This window comes from Mastacembelus armatus, chromosome 15, assembly GCF_900324485.2.
Source record: "Mastacembelus armatus chromosome 15, fMasArm1.2, whole genome shotgun sequence".
NCBI lineage: Eukaryota > Metazoa > Chordata > Actinopteri > Synbranchiformes > Mastacembelidae > Mastacembelus > Mastacembelus armatus.
In genome coordinates this window covers 8,545,705-8,564,694 of record NC_046647.1, presented here as the reverse complement: position 1 = coordinate 8,564,694, position 18,990 = coordinate 8,545,705, and the positions used below count along the sequence as shown (strand labels likewise).

At 42.0% G+C, this 18,990-nt stretch overlaps 3 protein-coding genes across 6 annotated transcripts in view; 2 read left to right on the top strand and 1 right to left on the bottom strand.

The window, feature by feature from the left end:
• Positions 1-7,861, bottom strand: part of LOC113131589 (signal-induced proliferation-associated 1-like protein 2) — a 76,375-nt gene extending 68,514 nt beyond the window's left edge. The window contains exon 1 of one of the 4 annotated variants that reach the window (XM_026309012.1): positions 7,568-7,861. The gene's annotated coding sequence lies outside the window, so the exon portion shown is untranslated. Of the gene's footprint in view, positions 1-2,830; positions 2,854-7,418; positions 7,458-7,567 lie in introns of those variants that run through there. The other 3 variants (XM_026309011.1, XM_026309008.1, XM_026309009.1) reach the window with 3 other exon arrangements.
• A 483-nt stretch (positions 7,862-8,344) lies between these two features.
• On the top strand, positions 8,345-11,374 carry map10 (microtubule associated protein 10). Its single transcript, XM_026309589.1, has one exon. The coding sequence runs from the start codon at positions 8,422-8,424 to the stop codon at positions 10,924-10,926; it is 2,505 nt and encodes an 834-aa protein (XP_026165374.1). The 5' UTR covers positions 8,345-8,421; the 3' UTR covers positions 10,927-11,374.
• A 710-nt stretch (positions 11,375-12,084) lies between these two features.
• Positions 12,085-14,892, top strand: ntpcr (nucleoside-triphosphatase, cancer-related). Its single transcript, XM_026309576.1, has 5 exons — positions 12,085-12,157; positions 12,589-12,751; positions 12,841-12,943; positions 13,466-13,675; positions 14,148-14,892. Exons 1-5 carry the CDS (start codon positions 12,088-12,090, stop codon positions 14,223-14,225), a joined length of 624 nt encoding a protein of 207 aa, XP_026165361.1. The 5' UTR covers positions 12,085-12,087; the 3' UTR covers positions 14,226-14,892.
• Positions 14,893-18,990: the final 4,098 nt, after the last annotated feature.

The window sequence follows — 18,990 nt, the reverse complement described above, 5'->3', positions numbered from 1 at the left end:
GCAGTGACAAAGCAGTAGTGCATCAGCAATTCCTGGAGCCAAGAAACAGAGCAGCGCAGAGTAGCTAACCAGGGAAACGTCTCTGTTTGGAAAGAAATCTGGGGAAATGCAAAAAGTCTCCTCAAGGACCCCAGACTCAGACCGCCTTTCAGTGAAAATGAAACAAAATGACAGGAAACAATTAGCCTACGCTCGTTTCTCTCCTTGCGCTCCCCCCAGAAAATGTCAAATGTCACCACCTGAGAGAACAAATCTTTGTGTGTGACATGATGAGATTCAGTGTGTTTACATGCACTTAGTTAACCTGATTATCCAGCCTTCTGCAGTAACCTAATTTCTTTAGAGCCATGTAAATGAAAATATCGGTTTCCTTAATCAGGGCAGATGACTGGGGGAGATCTGGTTAACACAGCTAGATTTCTGCTAGAGGAAAATAAATTCACACACTGGCTCTCTATGTGTATTGTGTATTTCAGCTATGTAAAGTGCGGCAGCAGTGTGGAGAAAGAAGAAGTAACTTTCACTTTACAGTATATTAAAGCACATATATAAAGTTGAAAGCTGACTCTGACCTTTGACCTTTGATGTTTGCGTGCTCCGCCTAAACACTGATCATTCTTGAGACGGATGAGAACACTGTAGTTATACAGCTGCTCCTGTAGTCAGACATACAGCACCTGGCTGTGTATCCAGCTATTATGTGTTCATTGTGTCTTGGCCCAGGGCCCTACACCTCCATGCTAAACTGTATGTGGCCCTGCAGTGCTGTTTACATATCAGAGAGGCCCCACAGGCTTCCAGTAAACATAGCCTGGGGAAGGTAAGCACTGAATGAACACCCAGTGCAGCTGCAAGGCATTGCAACAATTACTTATACACAGACCTCTTGTTAGGATCCTAACATAGTGTCTGGGACGCTGTTTGCCTGAATGTGTTATGTAATCTCTTTTTGCTCTTTCTTCTTTTAAGGGAGTAAATCCAAATAAAGGCTAGCATTCAGTGTCCCAAAAGCTCTGGATCCTTCAATATCCCAGCCTCTGTGGCTAACCTCCAACCATCCACATCACCTTTCAATACTCCTCAGCAGAGAAGAGGAGGGGAGCAGCTGATCTCAACACTGACAAACAGTGCGACTGCAGAATCAGGAGAAAAGAGAAGAAAAGAAAAAAAAAAAAAAAAAACCAGGCCACTGTCACTCTAGATCATTATCCCCCATCAACAGCCCTTACAAATGGCATAAAATGAAGGCTAGTCAAATGATCTTCCAAAGGAAAAGAAAACATTTTTTTAAAAAGTGAGATGGAATACACTACTCTAGCTGCAGATTAGCTCTGCTTGGCTGGGCTGGTGCTCCTTAGACACATACCACTGCTGCAGCAAACCCAAGTGCAAGGAAAGGCCAGGCTGACATCCAGCTCTGCACACTTCAGCTCTTCTCCATGTTAGCCTTCTCCTCCACTTTGAGCAAAAGGGTTACCCACACATACAAGTGACTCCAGTGCCTCAGCCATGTCTAAAACAGTCACAGACTCTGTCAATGCTAATAGCAAGTAACAGGTATAGGCCTAAGGGAATATTATGTTACATGCATTTATTGTGCTTCATTAAGTGGATACAAAAGCTACCAAATAATGTCCTTGTTTAATAGCGTGCATAATTCAAACATACAATGTGAAATGAACTGAGAGACAAAATATTTATATATCAAGCATATCAAAGACACTAACATTTATTCTGATCAAATCAAGCCCTACAACAGGAAAAAAAGCTTCCTGGAAGAATGCTATAATGTCTCGGACTCCTTTTACCCAGCACTTAAAGGAGTCTGACAGCTCTGCACTGCTGTCAAATGAGAGAACAACATAGCATAACAACTCAGAATAATATATTGCATCACACCACTATGAAAAACACACCAAAAATAAAACTGCAGATGGCCACGGTTGTGTTGTAGTTGTGGGATTCCCAGGATAAACCACATATAGTCAGTAAAGTCATTATCATCTGATTTACGGACCAGTGGAAACACAAACATGAGAAACATCCTCCTACCAGTATGTTTCCCCAGTGCTTTAAAAACAGACAATGACAGACTTCCAGCACTAGGCTTTCTAATTTGCCTCATGTCAGTGAGCTGGCAACATGAAAGGGACCAACCAAAAAACAGACACTTTCTCACAATTGATAAAGGGCTGTTTAGGAAAAAAGTTCCTTCCTGAAACTCTAAAAGTTATACATTGCCCTCAGAACTGTACACAAAGCAGGGACAAAACAAGATCAGGCCAACTCACAACAATATACAGCAGCTTCTAAAAAACACATGCTAAAATGCCCTATAGATTCTTTTTTTGCTCTTAGGTCCTTATATTCTTAACACCTTGAGGAAATAATGATTAAATTATTGGTTCATGGTGTACAGTAAAATACATATTGAACCAATCATGCTGTTCATGTCTAATTAAATTTTCACAAAACCTCACACTGAATGAGCAACAATGTGGAAGCACTGCAGCACTGGTGAGGGGAAGGATACTGGCTCCAGCAGCAATGCCTCATATGCACGCACGCACGCACACTAGAGCTGAGCATTTTATGGCACATCTGTCATGGCTCTACTCCATTTGACTTGTTAATTACAATCAACCTCTATCACAAACAAGTCAGCGTACTTTAAAACAACTCATCCAATGGCTATTTGCTCCTTAGCTTAGCTTTGGCCCTAGCCACGGACACAGATGTCCGACTACTGGTCCACTTTACTGTAGCTTTAAGGACTCCAACATTACTGATATTACATTAATATATCTTATAAAATAAAGAAAAAACTTACACAAATGTACCAACATATTATAAAATAATTCCATCAATCCCATCCTGCCAACCAACTCATCTTGCTATTTATTCAGTGTTTGAGCTGATCTTACTGGAAGGTGACTAGTTGAGGCATTGTCTGAATAGGCAGACAGGACTTTGACTTTCTCGCTACAGTGGGAAGGAGGTATGCACAGCAGCACTAAACCAAATTCCTTTTCATCTCCCATTAAAGACTGGCTGTGACCATGGAGGTCACTTGTCCTGATTGTCTGGGCCTGCTAGGGGGAACACCGACTGAGTTAACCCCATGGGTCACAACTGGTCCTTGGACTCAGTGGCCATCGGGTTAATGACTGGCCAGCGCTCATTCTCTCCATTGTGGACCAGTGACAGACACAGACAAAACATGTAGAGAGACTCAGCAGCTTTTGGTGACCTTTCACCAACATTCCTGATACTGACACTAATGAATCCCTAAGGAAAGCGTAGATGCAGACACAATTCATTCTGGCAAAACATATAGTCCTATATGCTTGACTACTGCAAATCCATAATGCATGAACAGGGTGTTTTTTGGAGTAACATTCATTAAATGATTGGCTTGATGAAATAAGAGGTCATCCTTCCTTGCTCACCGCTTTGACAAGTGGTATTTGCACGGGGTAGAATTTGTCAAAAGGTACAAGAAGACCTCAATTTAGCTTTATGAGTAAGCCACAGGTATACATGCACCATTATTTAACCCAGTATGGACAAACAGTGGGGCGAGGAGAGTGTGTAACAGCAGCAACCTTTGGAAAAATGATGTCATTCTCCAGAAGCTGAAATGTCTATGGTCGATTGTGTCTGAAAATCAAAGACATTATCTGGAGGATTTGGGTTTTTTTTTTTGTTTTTTTTTACAGATGCTCCAAGCAGGATGTCCAGGCTGCAACTGTAAGCCACCATCCTTCAGTAAAGAAGATCATATGTTTAGTCTGTTTAGTCCAGAAAATAATGCACAATTTCAGGAGGGAATGGTTACATAGTGGTATAAGCTGATTATATGATGATGTTTTCATGACCGGTGACATAATAGTAATGGCTAATACAGGCAGCGAGGGCAAAGTCAGCCATCAAAGAGATCAAACCTTTAAACCTCCCTCCTGCCGCTGCATCCCACCTCCTCCTCTGTCCTTCACATGCTTTGTTCTGCAGCCCCAGTGGCTGACAGGGTCCTCACCAGCTATGGCTCAATCAGCATTTGACTTCTGTCACTATACCATCTGTTCCATCCAGCAGCTTCCCCTCCAGCCATGCCACTGCTTTTTCACTATAATGTGCCTGGCATGAGAGCAAGTCACTGAAGGAGTGGCAAGAAGGTGGGAATTTAAAAAGCTGAACAGAAATAGGATGTACAAGACACACAGGATGGGCTAATGTAGCAGCCATTTTAGCCAACAGCCTTTACATGTATCATTAATACCTATATCTAATCATATATACTCCTGAAAAACACAGCCATAAAAAGACTGAAAGCTGTGGATCCTAATTACAAATCATATTCAATAGTGAAACCTCTAAGTCAAAATACCTAGCAGGTGTTGCATCTGGCCAAACACTGAGATGCATACTGACATCTGCCAGCACCTGAGCCAGCTGTTACACATGCTGCCTTAACACCATTAGGCTGATTACACATTTAAAGTCATATAATGTGCCGTGTAGACAAAAGATGCTGACCTTGAACTAATGTGAGTGAAAAGGTCCTCTGGTAAACATGCTTCAAGATTCCTCAGATAACCAGAAGATTTTTTTTATGCCAATCTAATGGAGCCACTGTAAAGTAGTAGGCACTGAAGAGGCAGAGTCCGGTAACATTTATGTGATTGTCAATGTTACAGATCGAAGAGTTGTCCCAGATGAAAAGAGTCTGTGCTGTACACATTAGGAATGCTCAGTGAACCACTCAGACTCACAAACAGACCTCTAGTGGAACAGGGCATCAACCTAATGACAGCATCTGGTCTTTCTCTGACAGTGATGAGTGGGCTTAAATTCTTCCATAAATCCAGACTGCAATCAAAACAAAGACTGACAAAAAAAAAAAAAAAAAAAAAAACAGACAGAAAGTCCTGCTCTCACAACAGGAGTAGGCAGCGTGTGATCCCCTGTCTGCTGGTTGGTTGGTTTTGAAGCAACAGGATTTGGCTGGTTGAGGCCTATTGTGACTCCTGGCTAGCCAACCAGCCATCCATCAGGCCAGTGAGCCAGCCAGCCAGCCAGCCAGCCAGTCAGGCAACCAGCTGGTTAGTCAGCACAGACCAGACCAGGTTTCCTGATCCTCCTCACATGGATGATGTTGGAAAGCGAAGGGTGCCACATGCTTTGGCTGTGGTACAATAAGGAGAAATGCATCACCCCTAACAAATGCAGAACCTAAATCCTTAGTACTGTTTTTCCCTGTACTGTTCTCCAAATCTCTGGCACCAAAGCACCGTGGGAACAGGGACAAATAAGGGGAAAGAGCAGGAGACCAGGCAGTGTAGGGTTCAGTGGGGGGGGGGGGGGGGGGGGGGGGGGGGGTAATAACAAGACTTAAAACATCCATCACTGATCAGCAGTTTCCAAAACAGTTGTGTTGTAGTTCCTGCGCCACAAACACAGTCTAACAGTTGTAACTCTAGTGAGCTGTCTCCACTAGCCAGAAGACATCCTAAACAGCTCTGCAAAGATAACAAGTGGATAGGGCCTGAGGGCATGTCACAGGAAGCTGTTCCTCTGCCAAACCTGACAGGTTCCTTATTGTTCAGCTGAGCACACATTGTGCACATAACTTTCTTTTGAAAGACAAATCCATCTGGCTGAATTACCCATTGTCTGGTTAGTCATGAAGAATGCTTTAGAAAGAGATGAGAATATATTTCTTCTTCATAGTCCTCCATGCAGCTTATTGATGACAGAATACAACAGATCACCATTCAGTCTAAGGTGGGAAGACTTTCTTTGGCACCGTCATTATCATGGCTGCTGAACAGGTCTCCCTCTAGGAGTGCACTGCTGGCAGTGGGTGAGATGTGGTACCTAGGCAGCACCATTTTCGTCTGCGTTTGCAAAGATATTATCTTGCATCCATTTTGATCTAACTGGAAACAAACCTACCATCTCTTCCTAAATGTAACAGAAACACAAAAGTCAAAATGCCAGGAAATAAGTGAAATTCTCTAAAAATGTGCACAACTACATAATGAGGAAAGGCATGAATCCAAAATCCAAAACCACAATAATAGCGAATGATGCACAGATTTTTACAGATGTCTTTATTTCCACTCAGGACAGCGGACAGTTAAAGATTTCTGATGTGCAGATCTATGACAGCTGGAGTTAAGCCAAACATTTTTGGTGTTCAAGGAAAATATGTTAAATGTTATACCAGGCCATGAACATACTGCAGCCATCTTAAAACACTCCTGTGCATACTTCGATCAGCACAGCCCCATGGAAAACAAATCTTTCCCAGGCATGGAACCCTGTGAAAAATAATGGTGTCTTATTGATTTCAACGCTCCAGGAGCAGAAAACTCTTCATGCTTGATTTGTTCAGGTGGGAGCTGTGTAGTCAAGAGGACATAAATCCAGAGCGCTGAAAATTAAGTCATGAAAACTTACATTTACACCTAGTTGTTGCATCTGCAGCCACCGGCAGAGGAATGACCCTATTCTTCTTTAGTGAGAATTTAAGTATTGTGGAGGACAAACTTCCTACAGGAAGACAGCCAAGGATATGGTTGCTGGAAGACAGGCAACATTTCAGATGTCTCCCTTTGGAGTACACGATATACTGTCTATTAAATATAGACAAAGCAGATTGCACATGTTGTGCAGAAGCGGACTGCCAGAGTTTATTAATTAAGAATCCAAAGAAGTCTAATATTAGGGGACATTGTTCTTTGTCTGAACATACTGGCAAAAAATAAAGATATCCCAAATGATCCAACAATAAATCACAGAACAATGAGAGAGAGAGAGAGAGAGAGAGAGAGAGATGGTTGATGTGACTTGTTCAGAAATTGCTTACATAAATAATAAAACATCCCACAATTAAATGTGGCCTATATGACTACAGCAGATATGTGAAGGCTTTATTACCCATCACCAGTTAGACAATGATGCCTTTATCGCCCCCCACAGTTTTCACGGAAACACGCCACTAAACAAATCCATTCAAAAATATTTCAATGCAGATCCACCTCATTTACCTCCACTCCTTCCATGCCCCGAAAATCTCACATCAACATGTAGCATTAAATAATTACCAGTGAAAACTAAGTATGTGATTTAATATGCTGTGATATTAAAATAGCCTGCCTTCAGGAATATGGACAGAAAACTGAATGTATCTTTGCAGTGACTTACGTCTGACATTTTTCACTGGTAAATAAACAAACACGCAGGGGTCAGGTATAAGTCCACAGCACCCTAGCCCTAGCTCTCTCTCTCTCTCTCTCTCTCTCTCTCTCCACACACTCATTAAATAAACGCAAACCTAGGAAATATTTAGGCTGCTGCTTTAAAACCATATCGTGCATATCTTTGTCTCGCTGACATAAGTCGCCTAACTTTACCTTTGTGTTCACCATGACCATGGATATGCCAGTGTCTCTCTGCGCCTTTCGCCGCTCTCGCTGTGTGTCGCTCCTTCACTTTTGGCCGCAGCTCTACTTTTTACTTTGTTGTTCGGCTCAGACGCAGAAAAGGACACTCGGGCTCTTACCTTACAGCGTGAGCGGCGTCCTGTCCAGGCTGCGGCAGCGGGGAGGTTTGTCTCAGTTATCCTACACGGGTAAAGCCAGCTGTGTCGGCGGTCGTCGCACCTCACTCTTTCAGCCTCAGCTTCCAGACTGAAGTAGCACGGACCATAGCGATATCCATCCAGCACCTATCTCAGTGATGACAACACGCACGGACCGAGACTCCGCCCACCCGACGCCGCTAGAAACTCTGCTTTTTACTCCCGCATGTCCGGACGAACCGTCCCCAGAGTTTTTGTACGTAAAAGGGACACTGAGAGTCCGCTACAGCTTGAAAGCGAAAAATGAACCTACCATGTAATCTAAGTCCGGTGGCCTTGTTTCCATTTCCCACAAGACTATTTTAGTCTGTTAGTCCAAAAAGCCCTGCAGTGGCACCATCTGGTGAACTGCAGAAAAGTAGCTCCCCCAAACTCTGCCTGAATAAATGATCATCTCCGTACCCCTTCTGCCCATGCTTGGAATTCTTTGCATTTCTCTACTTTGCCATAAAGCTGTTGTTTTGCAGTATTTCCCCTTGGTTTACAATGGAGACCGCCACATTTACGTGTATTTACAAATACGAGCAATGCTTTATTTTTAAAAACAAAACAAGTCAAAGGCAGCATTTTTAATGATAAGTGAGTCATGTTTTAATCCGCGCTATACCGAAAGTACCATTGAAACTTCATATCCCAGATATCCCCAGGCATTGTGTGACGTAAAATGCTCGCGACGCTTGTTTGTTTCCATGGAGCCGATAGAAGCTAAAGCCTGTGATTAGCGAAAAGCTTGTGAGTTAGTTTGTTGTTTATATTGTGGCCTTTTAGCTTTTGAGATGTCAGCAAACAGCGATAACACACAGACTCTGTTTTCATTTGAGCTTTTAGTGGAATTTATCCGAATGGAGAAAGGAGCAGCTTCCGGGGAGCTGGCTCTTGGAGTACGACTGCTGGACTTTCCAACGCTGCTCATTTATCAGCCTCAGCAGAGAAGCGGTGACATTAAGCAACAAGAACAGACCGCACATGATAAGGAGGGTGAATACGCCTTCAACAGAGGCAAAGCTTGTTTCTTCAAAATGAACCTCAACTTGCTGCACACACATCTGTCCAGTAGCCCTCTCTATGCTATGGTTTTGGATGTAACAGAGGATATCCCCAGGTTACTTGGCTCCTCCCTGATATCACTGGCTAAAGTGATGGACAGAATCAGGCAGGATGTGGCCAAACACGGCGTTTCTGCCCCCTCCTCACATGGAGAAAGAGGACTTGTCGGTATATGCAACCTCTCTGGGGAGAAAATTGGATCAATTTCCCTGAGTTACAAGCTGCTAAGTCTGGGAGCCGGTTTACTCCCACATATCAGAGGCAGGAGGGATCATATGCATGGAGGACAACATGTACAAGAAAGTACCAGGGAGAAAAACACAAGTACAGAATCTCCACCTCTTGACTGTAGAGATGTCCGTGCGCCCACACTGGACAGATCAACAAAAAGACCAGCAAACACAAACATCTTGGTAAGTGAGGAAAAGCAGGACGGCAATGTTTTGTGTGCTCTCACTGAGCACAGAGCAAGAGGCCAAATTCCTCCAACTTTTAAAGAAGCTGAGAACAATTTTGAGGATGATTTAACCATATCCTGCCCCCCACATCTTTACTACAGTAATTCTGCAGAGGAGAGAAGCAAAAATGAAGGAAGGGAATACAAATCATTCACTCTTGACTCAGAAGCCTTTGTATTTGAAGACTCATGCTCAGAGGATGAGGTGAATGAAAATGAAATTCAAGGTACAACATCTCCAGTGATGCACCAGAAAGTGAGACATAATGCAAAAATGTCAAGCAGCCAAGAAACAAGTGGGGTGAGTCCAAACGTCCTTGGGGAAGCTTTACGACATTTGCCTCTACTAAATGCTCTTCTTGTTGAGCTGTCACAGTTGAATAGTCAGAGCCCACAGCAGCCGTTGCCTGTTCATCCCAATTTGGCTTGGATTTACAGGCCTGCTTCCCCAGAGCCTTCACCATGGCATGGAAACACACCAAGCAACATGAACGCCAAATCACAGAAAACTATACAGGGGACAAGTCCCCATGTTAAACATTTACATGCCCCTAGAAATTGTTCTACACCGATAGTTAGGCCTGCATCTGTAAGAAAGGAAGACAAACAAGAAAACACTTTATTGAGGAGTACGAGCCCCAGTAAATCTCCTAGGAAAAAGCTTGTCTATGGAACAACTAGAACATTTAATCTAAGGCTGAAGCAAATTTCATCTCTTAAAGTAAAACGTCATAAATGCATGGATTTAAGCCAGATTGAAAAACAGTCAAGAATGGCCAGTGGAAAGACAAAGTCAAGTAATAGGATCATGAAATTCAGTGAGAGAAAATCAGTATTACATCAGAGGTCCAGTCTCAATGAGAATATTGAGACTGTGATGCAAAACGTGACAGTGGACTCTGCACATCAAGAAACCATCACACTTAAACAGAAACACAGCCATGGGAAAGTTCATGGTAAACAGGACAAAGGCTCTCCAAGAATTTTAGAAAAAACTTCCCTTTCTGAAAGACACTTGAAATTTATCCGCATTCCCACTGTGGATAGTGATGGTGCTGCCCGAAACAAAGACAGGAATGAACATCACAGTGAATCAAATCAATCACAGACTGAATCTGACAGGCACAGAGAGAAAATCAAATCTTCAGGAAGCAGCAGACACAGCAGCCCGAAGTCTTCATTTTCAGACTACAGCGGGGAACGAAACGATGAAGTAGACTACGCTGATGACTTTAACAGTCTTGAACCCAGTGATGCCTACTCTCCTGATCCTGTGAGTAGCCCAGAGCCCTGCGGAGCCAAGACTCCAAAGTCTCCAGTCCACTCCGACTTCTACAACTCTGACTCTGAATCTGTCCAGAAGAGAACAATCCTCCCTGTGCCCATCAAAGCCCCCAGCTCACCACAGCGGGCTCTGAGGGGTACACATATCATCAGACCCCGAACCCATGCGTCGGCCCTCAGCTTTTCCTCTGATGAGGGTGACACAGAGCGATCAGCCGCCTTACAAACTATACTCTCCAAAAAGCAACCAGCAGAAAATATCAGCGTGGAAAGGACCTCTGGAACTGAGAGTTTCATATCATCCAGGGGTGAAAAGAGTGAGTCAACCAAGACCAGCGGCCCAATTCAAGGATTTTCTGCAGAATTAGAATCCTCATTTGAACCACAGGAGGCACAGGAACTGGAGGACGAGCTTGGATCTCTGGATTTTAGAAAGGAGTATCAGCATATCTCTGAGCTAGTGGCCAATAAACTCCCTGGTTACACTGTGTAAAGATAGAAATATATAACTACACTCTTTCCCTTAAGCAAGTGAAGCAGATGAGTATTCATGTACTGAACAAATCAAGCAAATGTTTTCATTCCACTTTTAAAGTCTGACACCCTTTTTGAATAAAGGCAACATTTTGTGGAAATAATGTGGTCATTTGACCTCTTTATCACTCAGACTGCTGGACATTTGCATAATATGATTTTATGGGTAACATAAGAGGATGGAAAATCTCTCTGTGCACATCGTTTATGCAAATCATTTCACTGTCAAGCTCTTGTTTATAGCGAAACTGTCAGAAGCTGAAAATCTCCCTCTAATCCTTGGGCAGCTCCTGATTTGAGGCTATTTTTTTAAATACCACCTGCTACTTTCCATTTTTACTTGATATTATTTTATAAACAGACATCTGTTCACTTTAAAACAGGTGCATTTTCTATGTTAATGTTGTGTTCAGGAATTCTTTTCCAAATTTATGTTTTAAACACCTTACCAGTGGAAATGTAAATACATAAAGAGCCTAATTACTCAAGTACAATCCCAAGCTAGTTATACCTTGAGTATTTAATTTTGTGCTACATTCTAGTGGTGTTATACTAAATGTCAATGAGAAATATTTTATTTTTCTCTGCGATGTTTATTGAACAGCTGTGGTATAATAACTGATTCTTTTCAGATTAAAAGTTTACAAACATGTATTAGCCTATATATAAAATACACTGCATTATTACACAGTAAATGGCACCACAAAAAATACATACACACCTCCACCATCTCCAAACATATACTGCTGCTACACTAAGCATACCCTCAAAACGATTAAAGCACAAATTAATACATTCAGGGATGGTATTGTGTATATTGAGTCATTTTGCTTTTAATACTCTACGAAAATTTTACCAATAGCAAATTTTTATTGAAATAAATCAAATGAATGCGGGGCTTTTATTTTTGGAGTTGTCCTTTAATTTAATACTTCCCACTATTCGATGTGTAAATAAAGTAAATGTCTTGCATCCTGCCTCAACTTGCTCCTTGAGACATTAGGTGCAATGTGTTTTAATTTATGTATTTATTTTAATTTTTTGTTTATATTTACCAAAGTATGTATTTTAATCCCTACAAAATAAAGTCGTCTGTCTTCACCGCGCATGCGTCACATCGATGTGTGCGGAAGCGCTGCAGCAGCGTGTGGACGAAATGTTCAAACACGTTTTCCTGACGGGACCCCCAGGTAACACATCACAGCCAGTGGAGTTCCAGTCTCTGGACAGACCAGTCACTCGGCTCTCTGTCTTTCTGGCTGCTTATGTCTGGTTAATGTGGAGTCATAACGTTACTGCTAATGTTTTAAGGGAAATAGGGATTTTCATGCTGTTCCTTTAAACCCTTCAAACGTTCATATAAACAGCTCCGTCTTAACACTGTATTTAAAGGTTTTTATTCAGTATCTAACATATCGCTTTAGCCTCTAACTGAGCTGTGTGACATCAGTCAGCCCCAGCCAGCCCCAGACTTCTCACCCTGCACACTGTGTTATCCAGATTTAGTAGATGTTTAACAAGTGTGGATTAAACATGCCCAACATTTAATTATAGGGTACTGTACCATAGTTTTAAATGCTGATGTAGTTATTTTGCTCTTTTTTCCTTGTTTTTCGTACAGGTGTGGGGAAATCGACACTGGTGCAGAAAGCCTGTGAGGCTTTGGTGTCATCTGGAGTGGGTGTTGAAGGGTTTTACACCCAGGAGGTCAGGGAGGGAGGCCGGAGAGTCGGCTTTGATGTGGTCACAGTGACAGGAGAGAGGGGTCACCTGTCCAGAGTCAGGTAGCAGAGTTGTGATCCAAATCCAAATCAGACTGCCTCACCTTTTGTCACCTTGTTTTGACTAATGCTTGTTTCATTTCGATTCACAGAGACGTTGCTGGTGCGTCTCATGGCAGACGAGAATACACAGTTGGGCAGTATGTGGTTGACTTGCCTTCATTTGAAAACCTGGCTCTCCCCCTCTTCAGAAATGTAAGACTGCTTTCTTACACTCACCCTCATCAATAGATCACAGTGAGCGAAATACTCCCTTTTCTCCCCACTTTAACATATCATCAAACCTTTGATTTTCTTAGAATTGATGGAATAATTGGAAGCTTGCAAGCACATAAATTCCAGAGTGACGTTTTTAGTGTTCGTGGTGCCGTCTGGCTGTCACTGACCATAATTAATCCACCATGTAAAGTGAGCCTGGAGTGACGCCTACACATATAGAGTAAAGGAAGGTGTCTCTGTCTTGGCGGCGCATATCCCACTTTCTTCTCACTTAAAGCACTGATGTCATCACTGCAGATCAGTCGGGGGGATTCACACATGAGACATGATGAGTTTTTGCCGCACACTAAATTAGCCAAAACTAGATAATCTTTTATTAATACATGTCCAAACTCAACTAGTTACCTTTTGTTTCTAAATTGCGGCAGACGTCAAACATACAGTACATTTCCTCATGCACTAACAGCACTGTTTCTTAATGTTAACACGTCGTCTCAGGTAGGGGCAGCTGATGGAGGCAGCAGGAAGGTATTTGTCATTGATGAGATTGGCAAAATGGAGCTCTTCAGCCAGTCGTTCATCAGGGCAGTGAGACAGACTTTAGATGGCTCTGCCTGCACCATCCTGGGCACCATCCCGATCCCAAAGGGTAAACCACTGGGCCTCGTGGAAGAGGTGCGGAGCAGGAGAGATGTCAAGGTCTTCACTGTGAGTACAAATACTAGCATACTCTTTTAAGTCCCGCAGTGGCTACAGGACTTTGTTTACATTGTATCCACTTGGTCTTAGGAAGGGACTCTGCTCACTAATGCAGAAGGGGCATGCCCTGCTTTATCCCTCTCCTATAGCAGGATTAACTCTAAATCATGCGTGACTGATTCAACAACAAAGAGCGCTCTCAAATGTCAAAATAATTTATCACGGAAGACTCGGTTATGGATATTGTAATGCAAAATGCATAGTGTGCTAGGGTGTAGTTGTTACATCAAACAAGGTTATGAGGCAGTGTAAACATGCATGCTTTGATAATCTCAACGTGGACACAATTCTCTGAGGCACGTATCCGACAAATCAAGTTAGTTGTCGCAGTTCTCATTTTATTTACCCTTGGCAGCACAGGTTATACTGACAGACTGTTTTACAAGTTTAATGATTTCTGGTTATTTCTCTTCCCACTTAGGTTTCTAAGGAAAACAGAAATGCCCTTCTGCAAGAAATTTTAGTAACACTACATGAATGTCTGAAACACACAGCCTAATATAGAGGTTCAGAACCAATAAAATGGGGAAACCCCCTGCAGTTCGTGTGTATTTTTGTGCTGATGACAGCTTTGATTTGTGTGTCTGCATATACAGTGCACACAGGCACAGACTGTTTAGTGGATCTCCATATGTTTCATAGCAGGGTTGTGACCTAACCTGAGGGGTATGTGAGCAGCTGGAAGAGTTAGCATGTCACATGGGTGCATTTATGTAGACAATTCATTTTTTTTTGTTCTTAAACAGCCTCTAAATGGTGAATGCTGTGGACCCAGCATTGATGCTGAATAAGTGACTGCGATATGGAACACAACAAGGCCATACTGTTAATCCTGAAAATAGCTTGGTTTTATATTTATTTAGCTGTTGGTCTTATAAAGACAATGATAGGCATTTCTCTATTGTTGTGCATTTGTTAATTTGTTCAAAAGGACAAGAGAGATTTATTTTTTAATGAAGGGACACATCTCTCTTCATTCATTTAGTTTTTGCTCCGTGAGCCTCCGTTGTGTTTGTTTAGTTAACCTAAGGATGTCCTCAATGAAAATCAATCACTATTTAACAGAGCAGATATGTCCAGTCCTTTCTTTTTCTTTGGTTTATTCATGTACTGAAATGAACAAAACAAAAATCTAACAATAAACTGTTATTGTCTTTCAACAGTCAGACTGTTTGTCTCTGGTATTTTTTTTCTAATATTTATTAATATTTCTTCATTATTTCTTCATGTATGTATTGAAATTCTGATTCTGATCATAAGCTTCATTGTTTTCATGTCAAGCATTGCAAATACATGCACACAAAAACATGCTTCACTTGTGTTTCAGGGATTTTCTGTTCAATCCTCTGAGATAATGGAATTTCTGTCCATGTGCAGTCAGATTACAGTAATGGATTAGTAGTACCACAAAATGTAGGATTTTTTTAGATGTCAGGAAAATAAGAAGAAGAAGAAGTACTTTATTAATCCCCAAGGGGAAATTCAATTGTTACAAATAAGTGAAACTTTGAATGTCAACGAACAGCTGCCACATTAACACCTTGTCTCTGATTTGTTTTACACAAAGTAGCTGTCTTTTTGATGCTGTGGACATATAAGTGAGACTAAAGTAGATGAAGAATACTCAGAGTTCATGAATTTCTCAGTGGTTTAGATCCGGCACAAAGTAGACTCACTGAAAGGGGAATTTGACTGACTCTGCCTGAGCTCCTGAGTCTGGCAGCTGTATCAAAGTTATTCATAGAAATCCTCTGGCAGAGATATTTTTTTCATCACCAAAGCATCTTCAGGTCATTGCAAAGTGAAAATATATTGAGGGCTTTTCGTCTTGTTTTATTAATACTGCTTGTGTAACTGATGTAACCTGTCAGGCTGGCTGCAGAGTGAGCTGCCAGCTGTGATGTGCGTCAGACATGCTGCTGTGCCGGCATCTGTTCTGTGGCCGCCGCTGATGTACCTCTGGATAAACTGGCACTGGCAGACTCGACTCTGAATTGGTTTCAAAGTCAAAATTGCAATGCTAGTATTTTTCGAACTGACATGGAAATATGGCATTGTGCTGTTATTGTAGGCACAGTTAACAGGGAGTTAGAGTTAATAGTATGGCTCATGGTAGGGCAGACCGAGCAGTACGACTGAGGAGCTGGCTCCTCTGTTTGGAAGGTGATCCTCAGCACCACGCACAGGGCAGCAGATGGGTTATGTAACAGTGACGAAGACCTTGCCAGTAAAGGGTGTGTGTGTGTGTTTGTGGATGCATTTGATGTGTTATATGATGTAATTAGAATCCATATTGTGATATTATGAACATACGCATACTGTTCAGTGTTGATTCCCAGCCAGACCAGATGAAGTTGCCAGAGATGGAATGAGAAAAGATTGTGGACTATGGAGTATTTCAAATAATAAAAAAAAAAACAAAGAAATCAAACATTTGTTTTTTTTTATTTGAATGTTATTTATTTGGAAGAAATCCTCAGTGTGTCAGTTCTAATACTTGAACACCACGTGTTTAGAGAACATGAAAAAAAAGCAAAGAAGCAGAAAAGCTGTGTCAATTAGCTTTAAAGTGAATAATTGGATTAAAAAAAGCTATCTACAAAAAAAAATAGATGAAATAGATATATAATTTAAAAAATGGTAAAACCTTTTGATAGTAATGAATACAAAATTTAAAAAGCTATGTAAAACTAAGTGATACATTGTGGAATAACTAAAAGTAAATAAAAAGTCAGTGAGCATGAGATGTTCTCTGTTAGTAATACAGTAGCACAGTTGCTTGCACAGAAGAGAAACCACATTCATACATCAAAAACACATGATAACCTTATCTAGACACATGGGAACAAAATTTTACATGGGTTTGTTCAAAGATAACCACTGTGCAACTCTAACAATTGAATGCCCTGTAAGGGGACTTGAATGTTGAATGTGTTTTAAGCAGGAGCAGTGTTATATGAAAAGACATATAGAGCAGCTTGAATAAATATGAAGTGGATTAATTTCCATATCACAGTAAGACATTCACACCGTATCTGTGGGACAGATGTCTGTGTGGCACCCTCCTCACACGGCCGACACAAATGCGAGGAGCTTACCAACAATTCAGGACAAAAGGGAGGTTGCTGGTTAGCGGGTGTTGTGGTGTGGAAGGTGGGGAGCTGGTGCTTAGATGAGAAAATTTCTCTCCAGTTATTGCACTTTGTTGTACCAGCCCAGGGGGCACGGTGACAGCAGTGGAGGGGGGACATATGATATATTGTCTGAGAAACCATTGGCCGAAATGCCAAACACTGCTGATGAAAATCTGACATATTGTTCAAAGACCATGTGTAACAGAAGCGTGCGCCAGCTTTTCCAAAGCTGGACAATTCACTGTTTATTTCCCAGGATGATTGTATGATTTATTGATGTGCAGCTAAAGCTTCTTAGCATCTGTGATGTAAAATTTCTCAGTGCAAAAGCCTGCGCGTGACAAGTGCTTAGCAATAGTCCCTTAAATCAAGGTCATTTCTCAGCATGCATAGGTTATGGGAGTTCTTACAGTTTCTGCCACAAAGATTTGCACGACCGACGCAGTACTACGGGCAGATGATATAACTTCAAATATATTTCCAGAAAGCTATAATTGAGCTTTAATTCAGCTCATTGTGCTAATGGGCACAACTAATGTCCGCTGGTCTTGACAGGTGGGCAGTTAATGTCAAGTGGGACCCGAAGGCTGTGGAAATGAAGCCATTTGATCGCGGTTCCTAACCACAATTCCACCCCGCTGCCCACCACAGATGATTTCTAAACCATTCTTCCCATTACATCATTTTCATGGGCTCCCCAGGGTTGCTTGGAGGCAGACTGTGTCGGGTTTCAAAGCCTGTGTCTGAGCCACTAGCACACCCTGCTGCAAGAACACCTTTTGAGTCTGGCATCAAAGCTCAAAAAGGCATGTGAAAGACAGACAATAAAAGAGGAAAATCTTTGCATGGTCTCAACAATATACAAACCTCTTCCTTGGCATGTATTCTTTTCCAAAAATACTAAGATAAATCTATACTTCTTTTCATTTAATAGCTCAGCTATGGTGGTCATATATTTTCTGTTGAAATCTGTGACGTGTATAGAGTCATACATCTTTCTAGAGGCACAAGTACCAATTTCCATCAACAGCAAGGAAGGGCTCATGCCTGAGGACAACCTTCTCCTGTGACACTACCTTGATGGTTCCTTGTGATCGCCGGATCTCTTCGAATGGCTGTGGTAACTGCCGTGATTCACTCTCTGTATGGGTATGTAACAAAACCTGGACTTTACCTCACCTTTGGGAGGATATGTCATGTTGGCTGTTATTAGTGGTTAGAGAGGGGAATTGCAACAACTGAAAATTGGAGAAGTGTGTGGGTGTTGTGTTTTGTGGTGCACATATCCATTGCCTCGCCATATAATCACAGGGTGTGGTGACACGAACACACAGAGGTAGCACATCAATGTGGTCTGCAGTGAAGGGTTGAGATCCCCCCCGAGCTGTGAAGGAAGCAGTGGGAGCTGTCAGCGGATGATATGGAGGTCAGAGGGCACGAAGAATTGGGGGCACGGTGATCAATCGATCGGCCGGTGCTGCGTCCCTCAGGGCTGCGAAGGATGTGGCTGTCATTCTAAACTTGACAAAGAGGAAAAACACACAAAAACTGTCTGTGTTGTGGAGAGAAAATGCCACATGTTTGTAGTCCGTGCTTATCAAGAAAATAGATGCCACGTGCTTGCAGCAACTATGTGAGGTTGCTGATACATTCAGTTTGTCACTGTAGATCATTAACTTGTGCATGGAGCACACTAATAACATATAGATCACCGCAGTGGCACATGAACATGACTTACATGGTGATTATTTATATAAAGTGAACAAATATCAAGTGTATTTTACAGTACAGTGAGAGTGAGTCATGCAGCATTCAGCTCTATATAGTCTCGGTAATGATTCACAGATTGCTGGCCTGCCATGATTAATACCTCCCCTGAATGCTTTCGACCAATTTGCACCACGAACACAAAACGTCTCGAAATGTTTCCATTTCCATACCATAATGTAGTTGCTGTGTGCATGTGTGTATGTGTATGACCATGCCAAGACTGGAGTGTGACTTTTCACAGCGCACTGTGAATGGAAAGGTGGTGTCATGGTTGTGCCAAAGCTCAGGGTTTGTTCTTTTTTTTTTTTACATCTATTACATTGCTTCTTTGTGTGTGTGTCGTGGCTAATGGGTGAAAAG

What these genes read in the sequence shown, in the direction of transcription:
- ntpcr (XM_026309576.1), top strand. Translation starts at nt 12,088, where the DNA reads ATGTGTGCGGAAGCGCTGCAGCAGCGTGTGGACGAAATGTTCAAACAC. An exon ending in TTTCCTGACGGGACCCCCAG is followed by an intron (nt 12,158 to 12,588) that starts GTAACACATCAC and finishes TTTTTCGTACAG; the next exon opens with GTGTGGGGAAATCGACACTG. An exon ending in GGTCACCTGTCCAGAGTCAG is followed by an intron (nt 12,752 to 12,840) that starts GTAGCAGAGTTG and finishes TTCGATTCACAG; the next exon opens with AGACGTTGCTGGTGCGTCTC.
- map10 (XM_026309589.1), top strand. Translation starts at nt 8,422, where the DNA reads ATGTCAGCAAACAGCGATAACACACAGACTCTGTTTTCATTTGAGCTT.